The sequence below is a fragment of the Nylanderia fulva genome, unplaced genomic scaffold (genome assembly GCF_048542155.1).
Source record: "Nylanderia fulva isolate GAGA-0341 unplaced genomic scaffold, ASM4854215v1 Scaffold55, whole genome shotgun sequence".
NCBI lineage: Eukaryota > Metazoa > Arthropoda > Insecta > Hymenoptera > Formicidae > Nylanderia > Nylanderia fulva.
The window spans coordinates 622,324-642,943 of record NW_028190643.1 but is presented as its reverse complement, the minus strand read 5'-3'; the positions used below and the strand labels follow the sequence as shown (position 1 = coordinate 642,943).

General features: G+C 30.8%; 2 protein-coding genes across 2 annotated transcripts; one reads left to right on the top strand and one right to left on the bottom strand.

The window, feature by feature from the left end:
- Window positions 1–3,339: 3,339 nt before the first annotated feature.
- On the top strand, window positions 3,340–16,114 carry PIP4K (phosphatidylinositol 5-phosphate 4-kinase). Its single transcript, XM_085487427.1, is given in 10 exon segments — window positions 3,340–3,466; window positions 3,469–3,491; window positions 4,522–4,619; window positions 4,759–4,869; window positions 5,472–5,666; window positions 7,005–7,143; window positions 7,695–7,994; window positions 8,268–8,443; window positions 9,042–9,196; window positions 9,292–16,114. Coding segments are annotated over 10 exon segments (1,512 nt in total). The 3' UTR covers window positions 9,480–16,114.
- Window positions 10,700–16,466, bottom strand: LOC114942568 (kinesin-like protein KIF23). Its single transcript, XM_085487455.1, is given in 8 exon segments — window positions 10,700–12,555; window positions 13,176–13,412; window positions 14,209–14,601; window positions 14,835–15,056; window positions 15,058–15,165; window positions 15,834–15,916; window positions 16,009–16,145; window positions 16,245–16,466. Coding segments are annotated over 7 exon segments (1,311 nt in total). The 5' UTR covers window positions 16,139–16,145; window positions 16,245–16,466; the 3' UTR covers window positions 10,700–12,417.
- Window positions 16,467–20,620: the final 4,154 nt, after the last annotated feature.

Below are 20,620 nucleotides of genomic sequence, written 5' to 3'. Positions count from 1 at the left end.
TATATTCCAATATCATATACATGTATTTAAACATGTTTATTATTATGCTACCTATTCGTGTAGGACAGACAACCAAATTGAAGTATTGGGTATCATATTAGTTTCGATTCCACCATTTGCTGTAAATTTATCCTGTGCCACTGATGGCCCTTGCTACTGAACCAGCCCCCCCCTTTGCCATTGTACTCGAAGCTTAGTATTACCCTCAACCTTCCCGGTACCGTATTATTTCCATCTGGTCCCCCGATACGGTATTGAGAATAACTTACCTAATAGCATTCAATAATCCAAAAGAACCTCAATGAATAATTCATACATATCCACCACTATACAATACTCACCTGTTATAGGATCGATATCAATTATATCGATATATTAGATTACTCTACGCAATAGCTGACCTTTCCAAAGATTATAAATTTTTGATATGTTATTCCTATCTTTAAAAGTAGCCGTCGGTCAATTAGTAGCCTTGCGTATTCATGCTACGCTCTGCTATCGGTAACGTGGCCAACGATGAAAGCCGACGTTGTATACTGTGTCTCCCGCAGTGCTAGGCAGACGCTGTTATACCTCGCTGTTTTGCACGGTTTTTATTGGGATTAATTATCGGAGACAAAACCACCTCCCCTAGTACGCATGTATACCGGGTCCTCTCCCTGCGTTCTCATTAGCTCCCTGCGGCCCCGCAGTGGCAAGTGTTTGCACTTTTATTTGGATTTGTTACGTTACGTTTTTTTTTTGTAGGCACCACCCTTTGTTATCATTACATCCCCCCTCGCACCGCAACTATTTGCAGTGTATAAACATCCGTTCAGAAAATGACTGGGTTTCATTCGGCTCTATTGTCTTTTCTGGCAAATATATGTGAAACCGTCCATGTTCGGCGTTTGTTCACCACTGTTTTCCGCCGTTTTTATTTTTGTTCTTGCCCCCTTTTTTTTTTTTTTTTTTTTTTTGGTCTATGTTCAATATTTTCATTCGGAGTTTGTGGCGTCCCCCCATTTTATTTTTGGTTCGTCGTCCCTCCCGACCTCCCTGCCCCGAATCTCTCGCTTTATATTATACAAAATTACAGTTGTTTTATATTTTTCATAGCCGGATGGGAGCGTGTTCTTTCTGTGAGTACGATTTTAGTACATTTTATACTTATAGACTCGGGGGGCTTTTAGTTGCGGTAGATCTCATTTTTAATGTGATGGATTATCTTCTCACTGAAATTTAAGGACACATAATCTCTAACAACTGTATTTTTTGTCGAAACGGTCTGAATCGTTATTCGAAGTAACAAATGTCTAGTTAGGTCCGTCGAAATTCACTTTACCGAATGACGTTTATTTTTACCATCTAGCGTCCGAATATTAAATTTGCAATAGAGTGTTTATAAACTAAATTTGTTTCATAGGAAAGGATAGAAGAAGATTATCCCACTATAAAAAATTATATTTTGTATAAGGTGTCATTTTAATTATCATGTCAATTTCTCAACCAGGTTATAATATTTACATTTTCACAATCTCGTCACAGTCTGCGCATTTGTGTACTCGATTCTTTCATTCCCCTGTTGCACAACATGTATTGTCTGTGTTTACGCGCGCTTCTGCAATGGTTCAGAAGATGGCTTTGGAAACGAAGAACCATACATAAAACCATCCTCGTGGACAGTTTGCGAGAGCCAACCCTTCCTAAAAACCGGTTAACGCGATGTCTGGCGCATCTCTGTGATATAGGTTTCTCTCCAGTGATAACGAACACTTTACATGGTTTCTTGGTTTGCTCTCGCCATTTTAGAAAGGAGTCCCGCTTCTATCAGCTCGTGCGCAGCCGTTGTTCCATCGCACGATACGCAATTGATGGTTTTTTTTTGCCCTTTTTTTTTTTTTTTGACTCCTCTACCAGATCGGAGTTTCCGCCCGGGGGAGTGTGGGACACGGGAGGTTTTATCTTTGTGCTTGCCCAGTGAGGGCAATTAACACGTGGATTGTCATTGTTTAAGCGGTTAAACGCTGAGCGCTGATGTGGTGGCCTGGGTAGGGACCGTTTAAGTGTTTGCCGCTACTTTTGCTCTTACCCTGCGGTTTGAGCGTCACTGTCCACGCGCCCTTATGCACCATTTTGTCTTGTGCTTGGTACCCCTGTCTGCCAGTGGGAATGACGGGACCCGAGATGACACCACTACCGAGATAAACGCGACCCGCTGGCTGTGTTCGTCCTTGTGTGGGCGCTTCGCGAGGCGAAATCGGTTTCGAGTACCGTATGGTGCATGCGCGTCGTTTCACTCCTTTTTTGTTTTTTTTGCCACCCCCCCCTTTTTTCCGTTTATGTCTACTTCCCTCGTTTTACACGTGAACGAAGAACTCGTGAGAGGATTGTGTTCTGAAGACGAGCTTGCCAGCGACAAGAGGTGCGCATTCGTCGCCGCGAATAGACTACTTTTGATGTGATAACCATAGAAAAGCGGAGCAGAGGAGAGAATATCCTCTCTCGTACTCCTCTCCTAGTTCAGTTGATAGCCCACAGGTATTTCACCCTTTCACAGCTTAGCTGTAGTTCATTATTTTGTCCTGGTTGTTATCCCTTGAGGTTTAGTAGTATTTGCGATTTATTTCACTTTATGTACAACTGCGACGTCGCTGTTAGTACGCACGGAGTCTCATGAGCAGCTGACTCCAGTGCTTGTTCGATCATGTCTCTCGGACCGTAATTCACCATGAGCAATGGCCCTGCACCACGTAACAACGCCCATGTCAAGAAATCAACTTTCTCATTCCCCTACCTTATCACCGTAACCGAGCAAAGCAATTTGACGTGTCCGCTCCTAGGCAGATTTGATACCTTGCAAGATCTGACTTTGCCCTAGTAGAGAGAAGAACCTCATCAGCACTTGTTATTTTCCTTCTTCTATTCCCCCGCACTGAGCTAGATCTCGTATACCTCTTTAATCCATACTATAATCTTACCCCTTATATCTGTGATACCTCACTCGCATTCTGTATTACAGTAGGCTCATTCATTTCTATCCCGCCGCATTGTTTTTAGCGTCAGCTGCACTCGTAGTCCCTTTTTTAGTCCCTACTTTCACCCCCCCGCCGCCATCGCCCCTGTTCTGGGTTGTGTGCTATTTTTTCGATCTCTCTGTATTTTATCTACGAATCCTTTTCCCTCTTATTTAGTCCCGTTTTCTTTCTTATTCTTTTTCCTGATCTTCATGAAGAAAACCCTGAAGGAGGTGGGCGACAATCTGCTGAGCTCGTGTACCCTTGACGGTCACGAGCGGTTTGTAAGTATTATTTTGCGCTCTAGTGATTAAAAAATCCAAGGAGCGCGGAAGGCTATAACATGTCACTCGAGCGTTGCCGCCTCATGTTCAGCGGATGCCCCTCAGCAAGTGAAGAAGAGAAACAACGTTTTCGCGTGAAGCATCAGAAGGTTAAGCTGTTTCGCGCGAACGAGCCGCTTCTCAGCGTGTTATGTGGGGTGGTAATCACACGGTAAGGGCGCGATCACACTTTTCTTTTGACTCCTTTGTCGAGTTTTGACACCTCCTCCTCTCACTCCCACATTATATATTATATATACAAAATATATATATATATAATATATAAAATAAATAAATTAAAAGATTTACACACACACACACATATTATTAATGTTATTTAAATGTATATTAAATATTTATTATTAATATAAAAATTATTTAATATGCACACAATTTATGTAATCTTCAAGCTTTTATTCCTCAAAGATTTTACCTTTTTTTATAATTTACTTTTATTTTTAAAACTTTTTATATACAGGGTGTTTCCAGGTTAAATAGCCAAACTTAAAATACGAATTTAAGACCTCAAAAAAAACAAATATTTTATCTGAAAGTTTGCTTGCAAATGCTTTCTATTTATACATACATATATATATATACACATACGCACATTAAATTTAGGTACTCTATTAATTTAAAAGTGAAAATTTAAATTAAATATGCACAATGTATATAGTACATGATTTAATTTCAATTATATATTAATTTAATAAAAATAATATTTAATAAAAATATTTTATGATTTAGGTGCTTAAAATTATTTAGGAGTTTTCCACTCGCGTTTTTGGCTCTCATTAGCTCTTTTATTATCTATATTTATTTATGTATGTATGTATGTAGCCATTTTTTCTATTTCTATTCAATTGCATTTATTGTTTAGTATGTCATTGCGTTATTAATTAATAATATTGTCAAATAAATATTGCGTGAAATAAATGGTTCTATATGATAATTTAAATTCTAATTATAATTATATTCATACCTTTCTTTAATTTAGTTCAATTTGATTGTGCACATATGTGTGTATATATAGATGTTTGGCAGGATATACACTTATTTTAAACTTATTAATTCGTATTTTTCTGTCATGCCTTTGTTTAAATGAATTGTTTTATTTCATTACTGATATTTGAGTTAAATTTATTACGTTTAATTTCTTGAAAGTAAGATAACTCTATGCTTATATGTTTGCTGCATTGCAGATAAACGAACTTAGTCACGTTAACATTCCAGTAATGCTCTTGCCAGATGATTTTAGAGCTTATAGCAAGTTGAAAGTGGATAATCATCTTTTCAACAAGTAAGTTCTCTTCCATTCCATATATTATTATTACATTGCATATACAATACTATATCGAGTCAATTTATTTGGACCGAAATAAAAATATAATATATCTTTAATATTAGAAAAATATTGATGGGTGAACTATTTTTTGCAGGGAAAATATGCCCTCCCACTTCAAGATAAAAGAATACTGTCCGTTAGTCTTTAGAAATTTGCGAGAGAGATTTGGAATAGATGATTTGGATTACAAGGAATCAATGACAAGGTAAACATTCTTGTGCTTGATTATCTTTTGATGATGTTTCATATATAACGCAAGTATGTACAGGGTGGGCCATTTTAATGCTACCTTAAATATTTTTTCTTATTAATTATGTTTATGGAATACTAATATTCCAAAGTCAAAAAATTGTGTAAAAATGAAGGAAATCCTTAATACCACAGTTTAATTTTTACAACTTTCTAAATAAAAAAATGCTTTTATTAAAAAAAAGTGACAATTATAATTGTTACTTTTTTATAATTGCAAAAAAAAAACTGGGACTTGATGGAGTTAAACAGACCTTGGATTCAGATCACCAAAAAACAAAGGGGCAGGAAGGAATGGTCTAGTTTCTCGGACACAACTTTTGTTTTTTGTGTGCCTGTATTATTTTTCAAAAGGGACGCTGTTTATCTTTTTTTTTTTTTGTAAGAGGTGCGAGGAAAAAGATATTTAGGGTAGGACATTAAAAATGGCTAGAAGGAACTGCTTTTCAAAATTGAGCCAATTTTTGTTGCTCGATGGCTGATATTGTTCATCGTAAATGGATAGAGAGATGGCTATCGATGGCTTTGTAATGTATTGTAACAATTTTGATGTGTTAGATGTCGGGTGTTTAATCCTTCGCGAGCAAAGCAGCATTCGGATTTGGTTGAAGGAATAGGCAGAAGGATCCGTCAATTGGTTCGGCGCTCCGCTACCACTCCAACGATTACCCTTTATCCTCCTTCTGCCTCCTCGCCCAATTCAATTTTGAACAAACCGCTGCATAGCTGCAGTGTTAAATCAAAACGCCTGAGGTTAGCGAAACGTGATGATTTTGCCACACTGTGCGTTTTTCCTCATTCCTAACGTAAAATTAAAGATCCTCTCTCGGAAATAAGCGTAACAATTTATTAATACTTCAATAATATAATTAATTCGAACATTTGGGCTAAAACACTATATAAGCGAAGTTTGTACAGAGTGGACAAAATGAAGCGTTACGAATTTTTGTCTCTAAAAATATAGTTTTTAGACAAAAATGTTTTAAATGAAAGTTGTAAGATTAAATGAGTATTTTACGAGATATTTCATAGTTTATGAAAAATTATATCAAACCTAAATATAAACTATCTTATCCTTATAATTTTTATTATAAATATTGCGAGGATTTATATAAAAAAATCTTGACTATCTTTGATTTCCTGAAATTTTTTTTGTATTTTGCAGCTACTGAAGAAGACCCGAAGTGGGTCGAAACGTTTAGAATTTAATAAATGAGTTTTACTTGAGATCTCATTTTAATTTTTTAATTTTGTGCATGACGTCCGCACAGGCTCCGATTGCCGTCGATATTTTATTTTTATTGTAACACAATAATTCGAGCCGAGTACAAAAGTTTTTATTTTATATTAAAAAAATTAAGATTTTATTAAAAATATTTTATTTATTAAGGTTTTATTAAAAAAAGAAAAAAAACCTTGAAAATTGCGCGCCCTTTAGGAAAGAGTCAATAGCAAACTTCTTTCCTCCTCGAAATCTTACAACTTTTTGAAAAATTTTTCTGTAGAAACAATATTTTTAGAAATAAAAATTCGTAATACTTTATTTTGTCCACCTTGCATAAGTGAAGCTATTTAATGCTGAAGGTTTTCTCGATTTAAAGCATGATGAGAGAATGTCTAGTACTTATATTATTATTGTCGCTATTAAAATATAGTTTAATAAGATAACAAAGATAATAAATAAATGAAGCGCCTTATATATCGACGAGGCTAGTAATAATGACCCTATTATAGTAATTTTGTTGATTATAATAATAATAACAATAATAGAAACATCAAAGATGCGATAAAAGCAATAATGTGTTAACTGTAATGATTTATAATTATTAATCAATATTTATTGTTTAGCGTAATTATGGTAACTGAACAATTTTTGCTTCACATGATAGATATTTATATTCATCGAATACTAAACAAGGACACCTCCGATTGATAATAATTAATTTTTTTATATTCGCCACACAATCATACTCCTGTATTTAGCTCTGTACCAGCAGTTCTCATTCGACTTGAACTATTGTTTGATTTTCTCAATCCGATACAGCCCAATAGCTTATGTTCCTTTTCTTCTTTTTTTTCTTCTTTTTTCAGATCGCAACCAGTACTCGACGATTCATCTGGGAAGAGTGGTGCAAAGTTTTATCAGTCTTACGACAAATTGTTTATAATTAAAACATTGACGAGCGAGGAAGTGGAGAGGATGCATTCCTTCTTGAAACATTATCATCCCGTAAGTATAATCAAAATATATTAGTAAGCAGGGTAAGTTAATGATTTTTTAAAACTAAGTTAAGTTAAAGTTAGTTGCGTATAAAATTGATGTAGTTAGGTTAAAAGTTGCATGAACAAAAATCAACTCATTGTCAGTTACAGTTAAGATTAAATTAACTACAGTTAAATCCAAAGTTAATTTTTAAAAGCATTACTTATATTAAATTAAAATTTTGTTTGTCAATTCTTTTAAAATTTATAACAAATAACAAATTTTTGTTTGATTTTTATATAGAAATATACAAACATACAAAATAATAATAATACTTTAATAATACTTTACGTTTATAACTTATAAAAAAACAATGAAGGTATTCAAAGATAAAAAAAATAAACTTAGGAAAAGAGTTAATAAATTTAAAGTAAAAAATAACTAAAATACATTTTAAATTAACTAAGCTAAGTTTAAAGTTATTAACTTTTAACTAATTAACTAGTTATCCAACCCTGTTAGTAAGTATATATTAGAAAATAGCTATAAATTACACCTCCACGTATTTTGCGTTCTAGTATATTGTCGAGCGACATGGAAAGACATTATTGCCGCAATATCTGGGAATGTACCGATTAACTGTCGACGGAGTCGAGCATTATGTAGTCGCCATAAGGAATGTGTTTTCGAACCACTTGACAACGCACAAAAAGTTTGATTTGAAGGGCTCGACAGTGGATCGAGAAGCGTCCGACAAGGAGAAGGAAAAGGATCTTCCTACTTATAAGGATAATGATTTCGTGAAGGAGGGTATGAAGATTTACATTGGAGAAGAGGCCAAAGTTAAGCTAATAGAAACGTTAACCGCCGATGTAGATGTAAGTATTTACACACAAGTGTGTATACAGCCTTTATCGGATGTTGATTTCCTGGAAAAATCGGGAAAACTGAGGATTGTCGGGGATTTTTTTTTTACCTTGAAAAATTTTTGAGTAGACACTTATTTATGTAATTGTATACTTTTTAATAAAGTTATACCTAAGTAATGTATGTATTACTTTGAGAGCTAGCGAGCTATAAGACTTTGGTATGATTAATTTGTAAAGAAATTTATTCCATTGAAGAACTATTTGGGCTAAATCTGTTTATAGTTCTTGACGAGATTACATTTGATGGATTACTCCTTGCTACTTGGCTTGCACGATTGCGCGCGTGCTGAACAAGAGAGCAGAGAACGTGCGGAGAGGGAGGATGATGAGGATAATCATGAAGAGGAAGACGACAGCGAGTCCGGCAGCGGACTAGAATCTCGAGGTCCAATGGCAGAGTAAGACGAGATATTTCTTTCGTATATTTTTTACAACCATGTAGCATCTCTGAATATAATTCCTATGTCTCATTACATATTCTTGTAGCTCATATCAAGAGCTTTCCAAAACCCTATAATAAAATATTTTTTCATTAATAATGAGAAATGAGAATTTTAGTTTAAAATTTTTAATAGTAGATATCTTGTATCTAATAGTAATTGTATTTAATAGTAGATATCTTATTTTTAATTTAAAATTTTTATATTGACTTTCTTCAAGTGACCTTCAATTCACCCAAGGTCAAGATCAATGTCATCAGATGACTCCGTTTGAACCTTTTTTTTTTTTTTTTTACCTTTTCCCTAAAAAAATTTCCCTTCATTATCCAGTTCCTAATTTCGTAATCTCCTTATCTTACCTTCCTCACTATTTTCTAGCTTATCAAAACATGATTCCAAAATGATTCAGGTTATTCCACCTATGATTACCTCCTATAGAAAATCCTCTAGAAAGTCCTATAGAAAATTGCTGAAATTAATCAGCTGTCTCTGTATTATTTGTGCGATAATTTTTCATTCATTCTCATCTGTTACTCATCAATGACTGACTTTCCAGCCGTTTGTGGGGCTGGAGCGGCGTTGGCCACGCGGTTACCAGCATGGCAACCCCTCCCGAGTCACCGCACGCCGCGTTGATGCGCGACACCAGTTTGCAGTACGAGGACGCGATAATACCGGAGCTAGATATCTACGCAATTCCTAGTAAAGAAGGTACTTTCTTCAAAATTTAAGCGAGTACTTTGGACATTTTGATCGGATGCAACGTGATAAAGGACGAATGTTCACCTCTTGCTTGTTTCGTTCAGGTGCTCCAACAAAGGAGATTTATTTCCTGGCCATAATAGACGTACTCACGCATTACGGTGTGCGTAAGCAAGCAGCGAAAGCGGCCAAAACCGTCAAGTATGGTGCTAATGTCGACGGTATATCTACCTGTGATCCAGAACAATATGGCAAACGATTCATAGAGTTCATGAGTAAAGCCATAGAGTAAAAGGTATTATTAAAGAGGAAAAAAATGATGAAATTACGATGATATTATGTGTACTATATTATGTCGGAATGAAACTCGAGTTTATATCATGAGAGGGTCGATAGGGATCGATCGTCTCCGTTTATTTTACTTCTCTTTTTTTGTTGGCCCCAGATTATCATCTCAAAGTAGAGATTTTCACTTTCACGATCAAAGTGTGTTGTAACAAATCGTTTATTTCGCGAGCGTTTTTTGAGCAAAGCGTGTTTTTCGCGGAATTGCTTATTGTTATCTACGATCAGCGAGATAATCCATCTCGCTTGACTGTTACTGTATCCTTAAGGTTCCTGGATCCTCGTCGCGACTATGTTAGATCGTGACGGCAGAGACGACGAGAAAGCACACGTCAAAAATTCGTAGATGCCATTTTTCAGTGAAAAGATATTTCGATTTATCTTAGATAAGATAAAGATGATTTCGTTTTAAATATATCTCTAGATAAAAGAAAATTATATATGGCGATTCATTTGAATAATTTCCAGATATTTTTAAGATCGCTTATGTAAACAGTTATAAAAACATTATAAAAATATATTCATATTTTTATTTGTAAGTTTTTGTCGCTTAAGTTCTACTACTTAAATCTTTTTATGTGCTATAACTCTAACTCAAATTATCTGAACATTATTTTAGATAATTTAGTAAAGATAACACTTTTTATTTCAAAACGACATCTAAGGATTTTAGCGTATGTTTCTCGCCTCTGACGCCATAATCTGACATGATCGATGAGGAGCCAGGAGCCTTAATTAGTCTTCACGTCAATCACATCAATTTGATCGATTTTTCCAAGTTTTTCTCGTGACATTTCTCTACATTCAAGATAAAATAATCGTGCATAGAATTATTACACGTAATTGTGCAAGAATTTGCATCACAGAACGCCTCCTCTTTTCTCTGCCCACTTCTCTCTCTCTCTCTCTCTCTCCCCCCCCCCTCCTTCCCCCCACCCCCTCCCTCCCCGCTTTTTTTTTACCTGTCGCACATGATTCGAAGAAAACGATATTATCCAACAATTTTGAATTCGGATGGAAAATTAATTGTATTGAAGTGATAATAATATGTATAGGAAGTTGGGACAGGCAGTCATTAAAAAGTCGCACCCATGCTTATATCTGTTATGTGATAGTCCATGATATCTCATAAAGATATATTAACAATTAATTTTTTTTCGCCGACCGACTAATGAGCTGTATTATTTATAACAAATATCTAGCTTGATGTTGCAATAAATCTCGACCAAGCAGCACTATTGGCGCTTGCCAATTATAGAACTGCCTGGAGGTTTTTGCCTAATCATCTTGTCTAATGAAATGTAATTTTAATAGCTCGAAGCTACATGAATGTCTACTGTTTCGCTGAAGTTGTAATCATCCAGGTAGCAAACTGACGCCATTAAATGTCATTAAACGTCAAAATTGCGTCATTTAACGTCATTAAACGCCAAAATGGCATCATTCAACGTCATGAAACGTCAAAATGACATCAGCTTGCTACTTGAGCAATAGTGTGTGTATGTATGTACGTGTGTGTGTGTATGTGTGTGTGTGAATACACACATATGTATCGTGTAGGTATACATCTCCAAATCATCACGAATAAATGTTACATTTTGTAGATATAGATTATTGCAAATAGATGAGACGCTTTGAATAGTCAGTCCGTTGTTACTTTGTAGAAAAAAAATATTTACTGGAAATTAAGCGATTCGCATTGAATAGTATCTTGCATGATACATAAACTCTCTTTGACATCTGTTCCGATAATTAGATGATCAATATCATGACTTATATTTCGAAAAAATAAATAAATAAAATAATAAAAATAAAAATACATTCAAATATTTGAAAAATACACAAGCACATCGTAAACTCTTGTACAATAAATCATTTGTGAAAGATTTCACGTGAATATCTTTAGTTTCATATTTTCTATTATTTGTAAATTTATAACTTAATAAGAAGCGAAGAATTTTTAAGTAATATTTGGTGTGGAAATTGAGCAATTTTTATGTGAAAGAAAAAAGAAATGCACAATGCATAAGACAATATTTTTAAATAATCTATTTTGTGTGTATGCGTGCGTGTATGTGTGTATGTATAAAGTTTGTCAATTGTACAACGCGCGCGAAATAATTAATTCTCTAGTAATTAATATATCTAGTCTTGATAAAATTGATATATAATTTTATTTTAATACTTTATCATTTTTTTTAAATTATATGTGGTGGGTGTGATAAATGAAAGGAGGAGGGGATATACATTACTGTATATTTTAGATTTGGAAAATAGATTTTTTATATGCTTATTAGTTATTTCGTCAAAGTAATGCAGTTAAAACTTGTTACCGACAAGTGAAATTTGCTAGATATGAATGAAGAATGTCAATTATCAGTACATTTCTTTTTGGATGTGACAAATTCCGATTCACATTCAAATTTAATTTTATCGGTATGCAAAATGTCTGTGCAGCTTTGTTATATATATAAAATAATATTGCAGTTTCTTTTTAATTGTTTTTTTTTGTTTTCTTTAGTTTATCATCTCGACATGTACAGAATTCATATCTTTCACCTTATATATTAGTAATATAATATACACGATTACTTTGGAACAAAAAAGCGTCAAATGTTATTCTATGGCTTGAAAGTAAAACAAAATAAATTGTTTATTTCTAATATGTGAAATAATTAGCCTTCTATCTCTGATATATAACATCGGTTGCATAAATTCCAAAGTATCAATCAATCAATGTGAAAAACATAAAACTAAAAAAAATCTCAAGTACATCTGTTAAATAAATAACAAAAAAAATTATAAGCAACGAATTTTGCGATTTTACAAGTTATTATAATTTTATAGTACTTAGGGAAGTTTTCGACGATGTATATACATGAGACTTACGTAGATGCTAAATTGTTTTCCAGATTTATCTGTCCATTATGTCGTTTTGCTGCAACTGGAGATATCTGCTTTAGACATTCTATATCGTTAAATACAATCTGTGCTCCTCCTCCACACGTTGGCAATATATCAGCCTGCAATATACAAGGATACAATGTACACTGTAGCTTTAAATAAAAAAGTGGTGTAGCAAAGTTTATACAGTGTGTTCCATAGGAAATTGCTAAAACTAATCAGCTGTCATTTTTTAGCGCATGCAGTTATCGAGAAAACAAAAATTGTGTGGCAAAGAGGAAAGTCTACAGTTTTTGGATACAAATAAAATGTTTGTATATCAATTTATTTTATTGATAAAAAGTAATGAAAAAATGCTAATAAAAAATCACATCTAAATTAATGATAAATATTTTCAACAGTGCTAAATTTAATAGCAGCTATTAAAAGGATCGTCAATAACATTAAAAATGACATGTTAGAAAAAGTTTTTGAGTTTTCTTAAAAGAACAGAATTTTGTACAAATTTAAATGGTACACACTTTGAAAATATTTATCATTAGCTTACATATGTGATTATGAGCACTTTTTTCATTACTTTTTTTCAATAAAATAAACTGGTATACAAACATTTTATTTATACCCATTAAAAATTGTAGACTTCCCTCTTTTTAACACATTTTTTGTTTTCTCAATAACTACGTGCATTAAAAATTGATAGCTGATCAGTTTCAGCAATTTCTCATGGGACACCCTGTACCTTGTATAATTTGGTTTCGAGCTCGCCGTCCGTATTTTGTTCCTGCGCGTAAAGGCAGTATTTGGCAGATTTCTTTACTGCAAAGTTACTTGGATTCGTCAACTTTCGGACGACTCGTTTGTGAGGCTGTGCTTGCGGCTGGAAGATGGTACCAGTCGGAACCGTCCCAACGGGATGATGATTTATCCATGTGTTTGCGTTTTGCGATCGCCGATATCTCGGATTCACTACTGGAATCTTATCAGTGGTGAAATGCATTAGGTCAATTTTTATCAGTATTACTTTGGTACAGCGATTATAAGGCTCCTGGATTCTCGGCCATATCAGATTATGACATCAGAGGCGAGAGAGTAGACGCTAGAAATTTTTAGATGCCATTTTTAACTGAAAAGATATATCGAAATGGTATCTAAGAATTGTTAGCGTGCGTTTTCTTGCGTGTGACGTTACAATCTAATATGGTCAGCGAGAAAGAGCCAGAAGCCTTAAATACATGTAGATTATTGAAAAATATTAATTATTTAGTCTCTTTAGCTGGATTCTGCTTGCGAACACGAAAATTTTGACTCTGATGAAACTATACATAGAAGAGATAAATAGACGTATATTTTTACGATTTGGTTTTATCGGATTTTAATATAACTGACTTGTGTATATTTTTAAATTTTCCCTATTAATAGTAAATTATGTAGCGATACAGTTTTACATCAAAAACTGTTAGCTTAGAGTAACTTTATTTATATTAGTTATTTGTTTGCACTGAAGAGAGTCCAAAGAAAAGACAGAAACATTCGTAATATAATGTTTGATTTTTTAAAATATATTTTAATAAATATTTGCACTGATTCCTCTGTTATTCTCTTTTAATATTTTTAATTTTACGGAACCTTTATCTACTTATTATATAAATAGATGAATTTCGATTTTGGGCTACAACTAAAAATACCTAAATTCATCTAAATACCTTCCTAAAATTTCATCAAAATCAGAATCTTTGCGTTCGCGAGGGATTCCCTCGTTTTAGATAGACTACCTTTACTTTTCTATCTGATTTGAATCTGTTATTAGTTGCAATTTTAGCTAACGCAATCATAGTGGAACACAATGGAGTATCAGTGCACATAGTTCGAATTGATTCTTCTGCGATTCGCGAAGATTCCTCTTTGGATGCCATCGGAATTGCTTTTTTCGCGATTTTTCCCTGAACATCATCGCTGAGATTGATTCTCGAGCCAGTGGGCGATGACTGCTGGCTGCGATGGCTCCTAGGAACTTGAGAATCGACGGACACGGCAGGTTCTTCCTTGGATGTCATCGGGATTAATTCCTCTGTGATCTCTGTTCTCGTATTCGACATACTTTCATGAGTGGATGACAATATTTGCTTCACCATTCTTAATTCGTCATCCTTTTTTCTGATGTAGCTCTGAACAAAATATTTATAATATATAATATATATAATAATATATATTATTACAAAATATATATATATATATATATACACACACACACACACACACACACACACACACACACACACATATATATATATATATATATATATATATATAAAACACTTGAAGATTAGAAGAAATGATTGTGGAATGTTTTGAAAGAGTAAACATTATAAATGTATATGTTTGTTAAATTAAAGTTCACCGTTAATCGTTTATGCTGTTCTTGTAGTTTAATATCCGACTCGTTGCTCATTCTGTCGGTTTCTTTCTGTATCCTTGCATTGCATCTCTGCAGTATTTTTTGTTGGTCCATCGTGCGTTCCTTCAGCTGTCTCTCACTGTCTCTCAGCTGTACAAAAATTGTATCCATGCACAAAAGTAATGAGAGCATAATAAGATTGTTGTTTGGAAAAACGTGTTTTAATTACTTTCTGCTGCATATTCCGCATAACGTCGCAGGCACTATTTAATTTATATAGCAAGCCATCAATTTGGTTTTGTAATTTACAAACACGGCCTTCTAAAGTAGAGATCTGAAATATTGTTGTGCAACACATACCATGTTAGTATATATATTTCAAAAAAAGACATCGCATTACAATAAATTTATAGCATAATGTACAGCATGTCTCACAGAAAACTGCTGAATATAATCAGCTGTCATTTTTTAATACACACAGTTATTGAGAAAACCAAAATTGTGTTGAAAAAAGTAGTCTACAGTTTTTAATGAATATAAATAAAATGTTTGTATACTGCAGTTTATTTTATTGAAGTGATGAAAAAAGTGTTAATAATCACATATGTAAACTAATGGTAAATATTTTCAAAGTGCACACCATTTAAATTTGTATAAAATTCTGTTCTTTTACGAAAACTCATAAAAACTTTTTCTAACATGTCATTTTTAATGTTATTGACGATCCTTTTAATAGCTGCTATTAAATCTAGCACTGTTGAAAATATTTATCATTTATTTATCTGATTATTATTAGCACTTTTTTCATTATTTTTTATCAATAAAATAAACCCATATACAAATATTTTATTTATATTAATTAAAAACTGCAGACTTTCCTCTTTCCAATTTTGTGTTTTCTCTCAATAACTGCATGCATTAAAAAATGACAGTTTATTAGTTTCAGCAATTTCTTATGGGACACCCTCTGTATTATTATTTCTCCATGATAAATAATTGTACCATCTTTTTCTGCTCATTATTGCAATATCTTAACGATACATTTTCATGTTCCAACTCCAGTAATATGTTTCTAAAAATGTTCTCTGGAAAGATAATTTTTCATATTAACTTCAAAATGTATAAATAATGTTGTCACTTAAAAAAATATGTATATATTATATATAATTATTTATACGTTTTTTATGCACGTCTTTTCGTAATAGATTCCTCCTTGGAATGTAAGTCTCCAAGAATCGCATTAACTTCACAGTTACTTGTTCATCTTTAGGATCTGTCAGTTTTGTGCTTGGGAAAAAATCGCCCATTTTTTGTCTGCAAATACGAAAATTAATTATAGATGAGGAAATATAAGTATAAATATATCGCTGATCGTGTGTGTTAAAATATAAACAGAGAAAGAGTGTAGAATACCTGTTATATACAATAAAATAAGTATTCGATAAACAATCGAATGTTAAATTTTTTTACAAAAATCACAAAGTTGAATCGCAATATAACATAGAAATATAAACGCTTTATTTACTATGCCAAAATATTTGAAATTAGCGCATGTTATGGTAACTAAACATAACCATGCGGCAACAAAGTAGTTTATTAAAGATGGTCAACTCGGGTAAATTTTCAAGTGAACTTGAAGGTAATCAGAGGTAATTGAAGTTGATATTATCGACCGTGTTTTGGTTGTTTTCGAAGATTTTTCAGAGATAGAGGGTGTCTCCCTTTTTTATTTTTGATTGTAGAAAATGTTTGACAAAAGTTGTATGCTTTCGAGGGGGACATAATTAAGATTATCGAAAACTGAATATTTTAACATAAAAAAAATTGTTAACTTCGAATCTTTATAATTCAAAAAGTACTTGATAAAAAATACTTTATTATATATGGGGTTTTGGAAAGCTCTCGAGATATAATTAAAATGTGACACCCTGTATATTTAATATTAAAAAATTTAATATAAAAACTAATTTACATTTATACACATAAATATATATATTAATGTAAACTATATCTATTAAGGGTCGACAGGCGACATGGTGGAGACGCCTATCGGCCGGCCGGGAATTACGGATTCTTATTTTCCAGATATTAGCGAAAATATTGAATGAATCTTATTAAATTTAGGATATTCTTAATCAGTAAGCTCATTTGTAGTCCTCTAAAGAGCTATTTTATGAAAAAAAGATAAAAATAAAAATTTTTAATAAACTTGGGGGAATGCACAGCTAGGAACGGGTAAGGTTGGGTTAGCCGCGAGTCCGTATTTTATTTATTATAAATTTTTAAGAGCGAAAATGTAAAATCCGGCCTTTTAGAGGACTGCTTTATTATATAAAGAATATATTAAAAAAAAATTCACGAAGTTATGTCACTTATTTTATGAAATATCTGGACGATAAGATTCTCACTAGATTCATAAGGAGCAGGGGAAATTTCTGTGGTAACATGCTGACTGCTTGACAAGGAGAGAGCATCATTCCATCTTTGTCTCTCTTACATCGCATATGTAGTAGCGTCCATGTAGGTACAAAAACTAATACGTGAGCACACGGATGCAAATATTGAGAGATAATGTCAGCAAAAAGGCTATCATATTATTTTTATTTTTTTGTATATGTATGCATATGTAAATAAAGAACAAAAATAAAAACTATTTTAAATAATAAGAATCTATTTGTGTGTGTGTGTGTGTGTAATTAAAAATTAATAAAAAAATCAATTTATATACCATATATTTTTTTTATATCATATAAAAAAATCTTAGAAATGTACTTAAATTTTTCGTAGATCCTCGATTTTTTTCATTGCTTCTAAACATTCAGCTAAAAGAGCAGTTGAGACTATTCGAATAAAAAATATTTCATCTTATTTTTTGCAAATAATATAATATATTTTTTATTTAGGAGTCCAAAAATATATGTTACGCATAAGTTATTTATAATTTTCGTTCAAATTAAGAGAATATTGTATTGAATATATTGTAATGCATATACACATTAATTTTCATTAATTTACTAGTTTAACAAAAACATAGTTTTTTGATAATAATTTAAAATTATTTCTGCTCAGTGATTTTTAAATAGCCGCAGTATATTGACGGTGCAAAGATAGCATAATCAATTGTTTTTTAAATGAAAACTGGAATGAAGGAATTGATTAAAGCTGTTTTAATTTGTAGATTTAAAATTTAAATTTTAAGTTAAAATTCTTAAAAGAAATTATGGGACGAGAAGACCCTATTAAATTAATATAATTTTTTTATTTAAGGAAATAAATTTTATTTTAATGATTATATTTTATTGGGAGGATAATTAAATAAAATGAACTTTAATTTAAAGATAATTTTAACATTAATTAATGAAATTTTTATAAAGGATTGATTATTAAATTAAGAAAATTTTTTTTTTATAATAATTATAAAAATTAATTACCTTAGGGATAATAGCGTAATATTTTTAGAAAGATCATATTAATAAAAATGATTGCGACCTCGATGTTGAATTAAAATAAAAATTAAATAAAGAAGTTTAATATTTTAGTCTGTTCGACTAATAAAATTTTACATGATTTGAGTTCAGATCGGTGTAAGCCAGATCGGTTTCTATCTATAATAAAATTAAGAAAATTTTGTACAAAAGGACTTTTTTTTAAATTATATTTTTTTTAATGAATAAATTTAATTGATCAAATATATGTAAATAAATAAAATTACTTTGGCAAAATTTAAGTGTATTAAATTTAGAATTTTAATGATGTATAATAGAAAAAAGTTATACAAGTAATAATTTGTCAAAATTTAAGATTATATTTTTATAGTGCGTTAAATATATTAAGATTGTTAATTTTGTTATTAATTATATTAGTTGGGGTAGCTTTTTTAACTTTATTGGAACGAAAAATTTTAAGATATGTACAAATTCGTAAAGAACCTAATAAGGTGGGATTTATAGGATTATTTCAATCTTTTAGTGATGCTATTAAATTACTTAATAAAGAATTATTTTATGTATATAAATCTAATTATAATTTTTTTTATTTATGTCCTATAATTAGATTTGTTTTAATAATAATATGATTAGTATTTCCTTACATTACTAATATTTATTTTTTAAATTATTCTATTTTATTAATAATTGTTTTTATAACTATTAGAGGGTATGTTATAATTTTTATGGGATGATCAGCTAATTCGATTTATTCAATAATAGAAGCAATACGATCAGTTTCACAAATATTATCATATGAAGTAAGATTTATTTTAATTATTTTAGTTATTATATTAATAAGAGAGAGATATTCTTTTTTTGATTTTATTAATTATCAATTTTATTTATGATATATAGTAGTTTTATATCCTTTGTTTATTATAGTGTTTATTAGGATTTTAGCTGAATTAAATCGAAGTCCTATAGATTTTATCGAAAGTGAGTCAGATGATTTAATATTGAATATTTTAGGGGTGGGTTTACATTAATTTTTTTATCTGAATATGGAATAATTATTTTTTTAGATTAATTAGAATTTATATATTTAGGAATTTATTAAAATATTCAATAATTTTAACTTTTATTTTAATTAATATTTTATGTAGAATAGTAATTTTTATACATGGAATACTTCCTCGAATACAATATGATAAATTAATATATTTATGTTGGAAAATTATTTTACCAATAATTTTGGTTTATATTTTATTAATTTTTGGATTTAAATTTATATTATTAATAATAATTTAGTAAAAAAAATTAAATGTTTAAAAGTTAATAAAAAATTAAAATTTCTTTAATATGTTTTCAAAACATAAACTTAAATTCAATATCATTACCTTAATTTAATAGTAATTTATAAAAAATTTAAGTATTAAATATAATTATTTTTAATATTTTAAATTTATTTATAATGATAAATTTTTTAATATTTATTTAAAAATAATTAAATCTCAAATTTTTATTAGGAAAGGTAATAAGATAAAATAAAGAAAGTAACATAATGATAAAATTTGTCTAATAATGATAAAAGGTTGAGCTCCTGCTCATGTTAATAGAATAAAAATATTAATGAAAATTCAAAATAAATATTGATTTAAAGGATAAAATGATAATGAATTAAATTTTATAGAAATTAGAGGTAAAAAATATAAGATAATAATTGATGATAATAATGCAATTACACCTCCTAATTTGTTAGGGATAGATCGGAGGATAGCATAAACATATAGAAAATATCATTCAGGTTGAATATGAATTAAAAATGTATTTTATAAATAAATGAAATATTATATATATATAATATATATATATATATAAGTGTATATATATATATATATATACAGATATGAAAGAACTTACGAGTAACGTATGATGCGGCTCAATGCAAGAATATTTAATCACGTAAAAAACTTGAGTTCAAATATATCAATATCAATTTTTTTATAATATATTAGAATATAGAAAATCATAGAAATATATTTTTTATATAGGCGATAAACTTAAAAATTTGATATTGAAAATATTTTAATCATTTTACAACTACACACACTATAAATATATAAATGCAAAATACTTCCGTAAATAAATTTCAATAAATCAATTGCACACATGCACACAGCTGGTATGTAGATTTTTATTAAATTTATTTTCTGAATTATTTTACACTTATATATATGTAGTAAAAATATTTTCAATATATTAAAAAATTTTTAAATCGCCGAAATATATTTTATCATTTTTCTATATTCCAATATATATATATATATATATATATATATATATTGTATTATAAAAAAATTG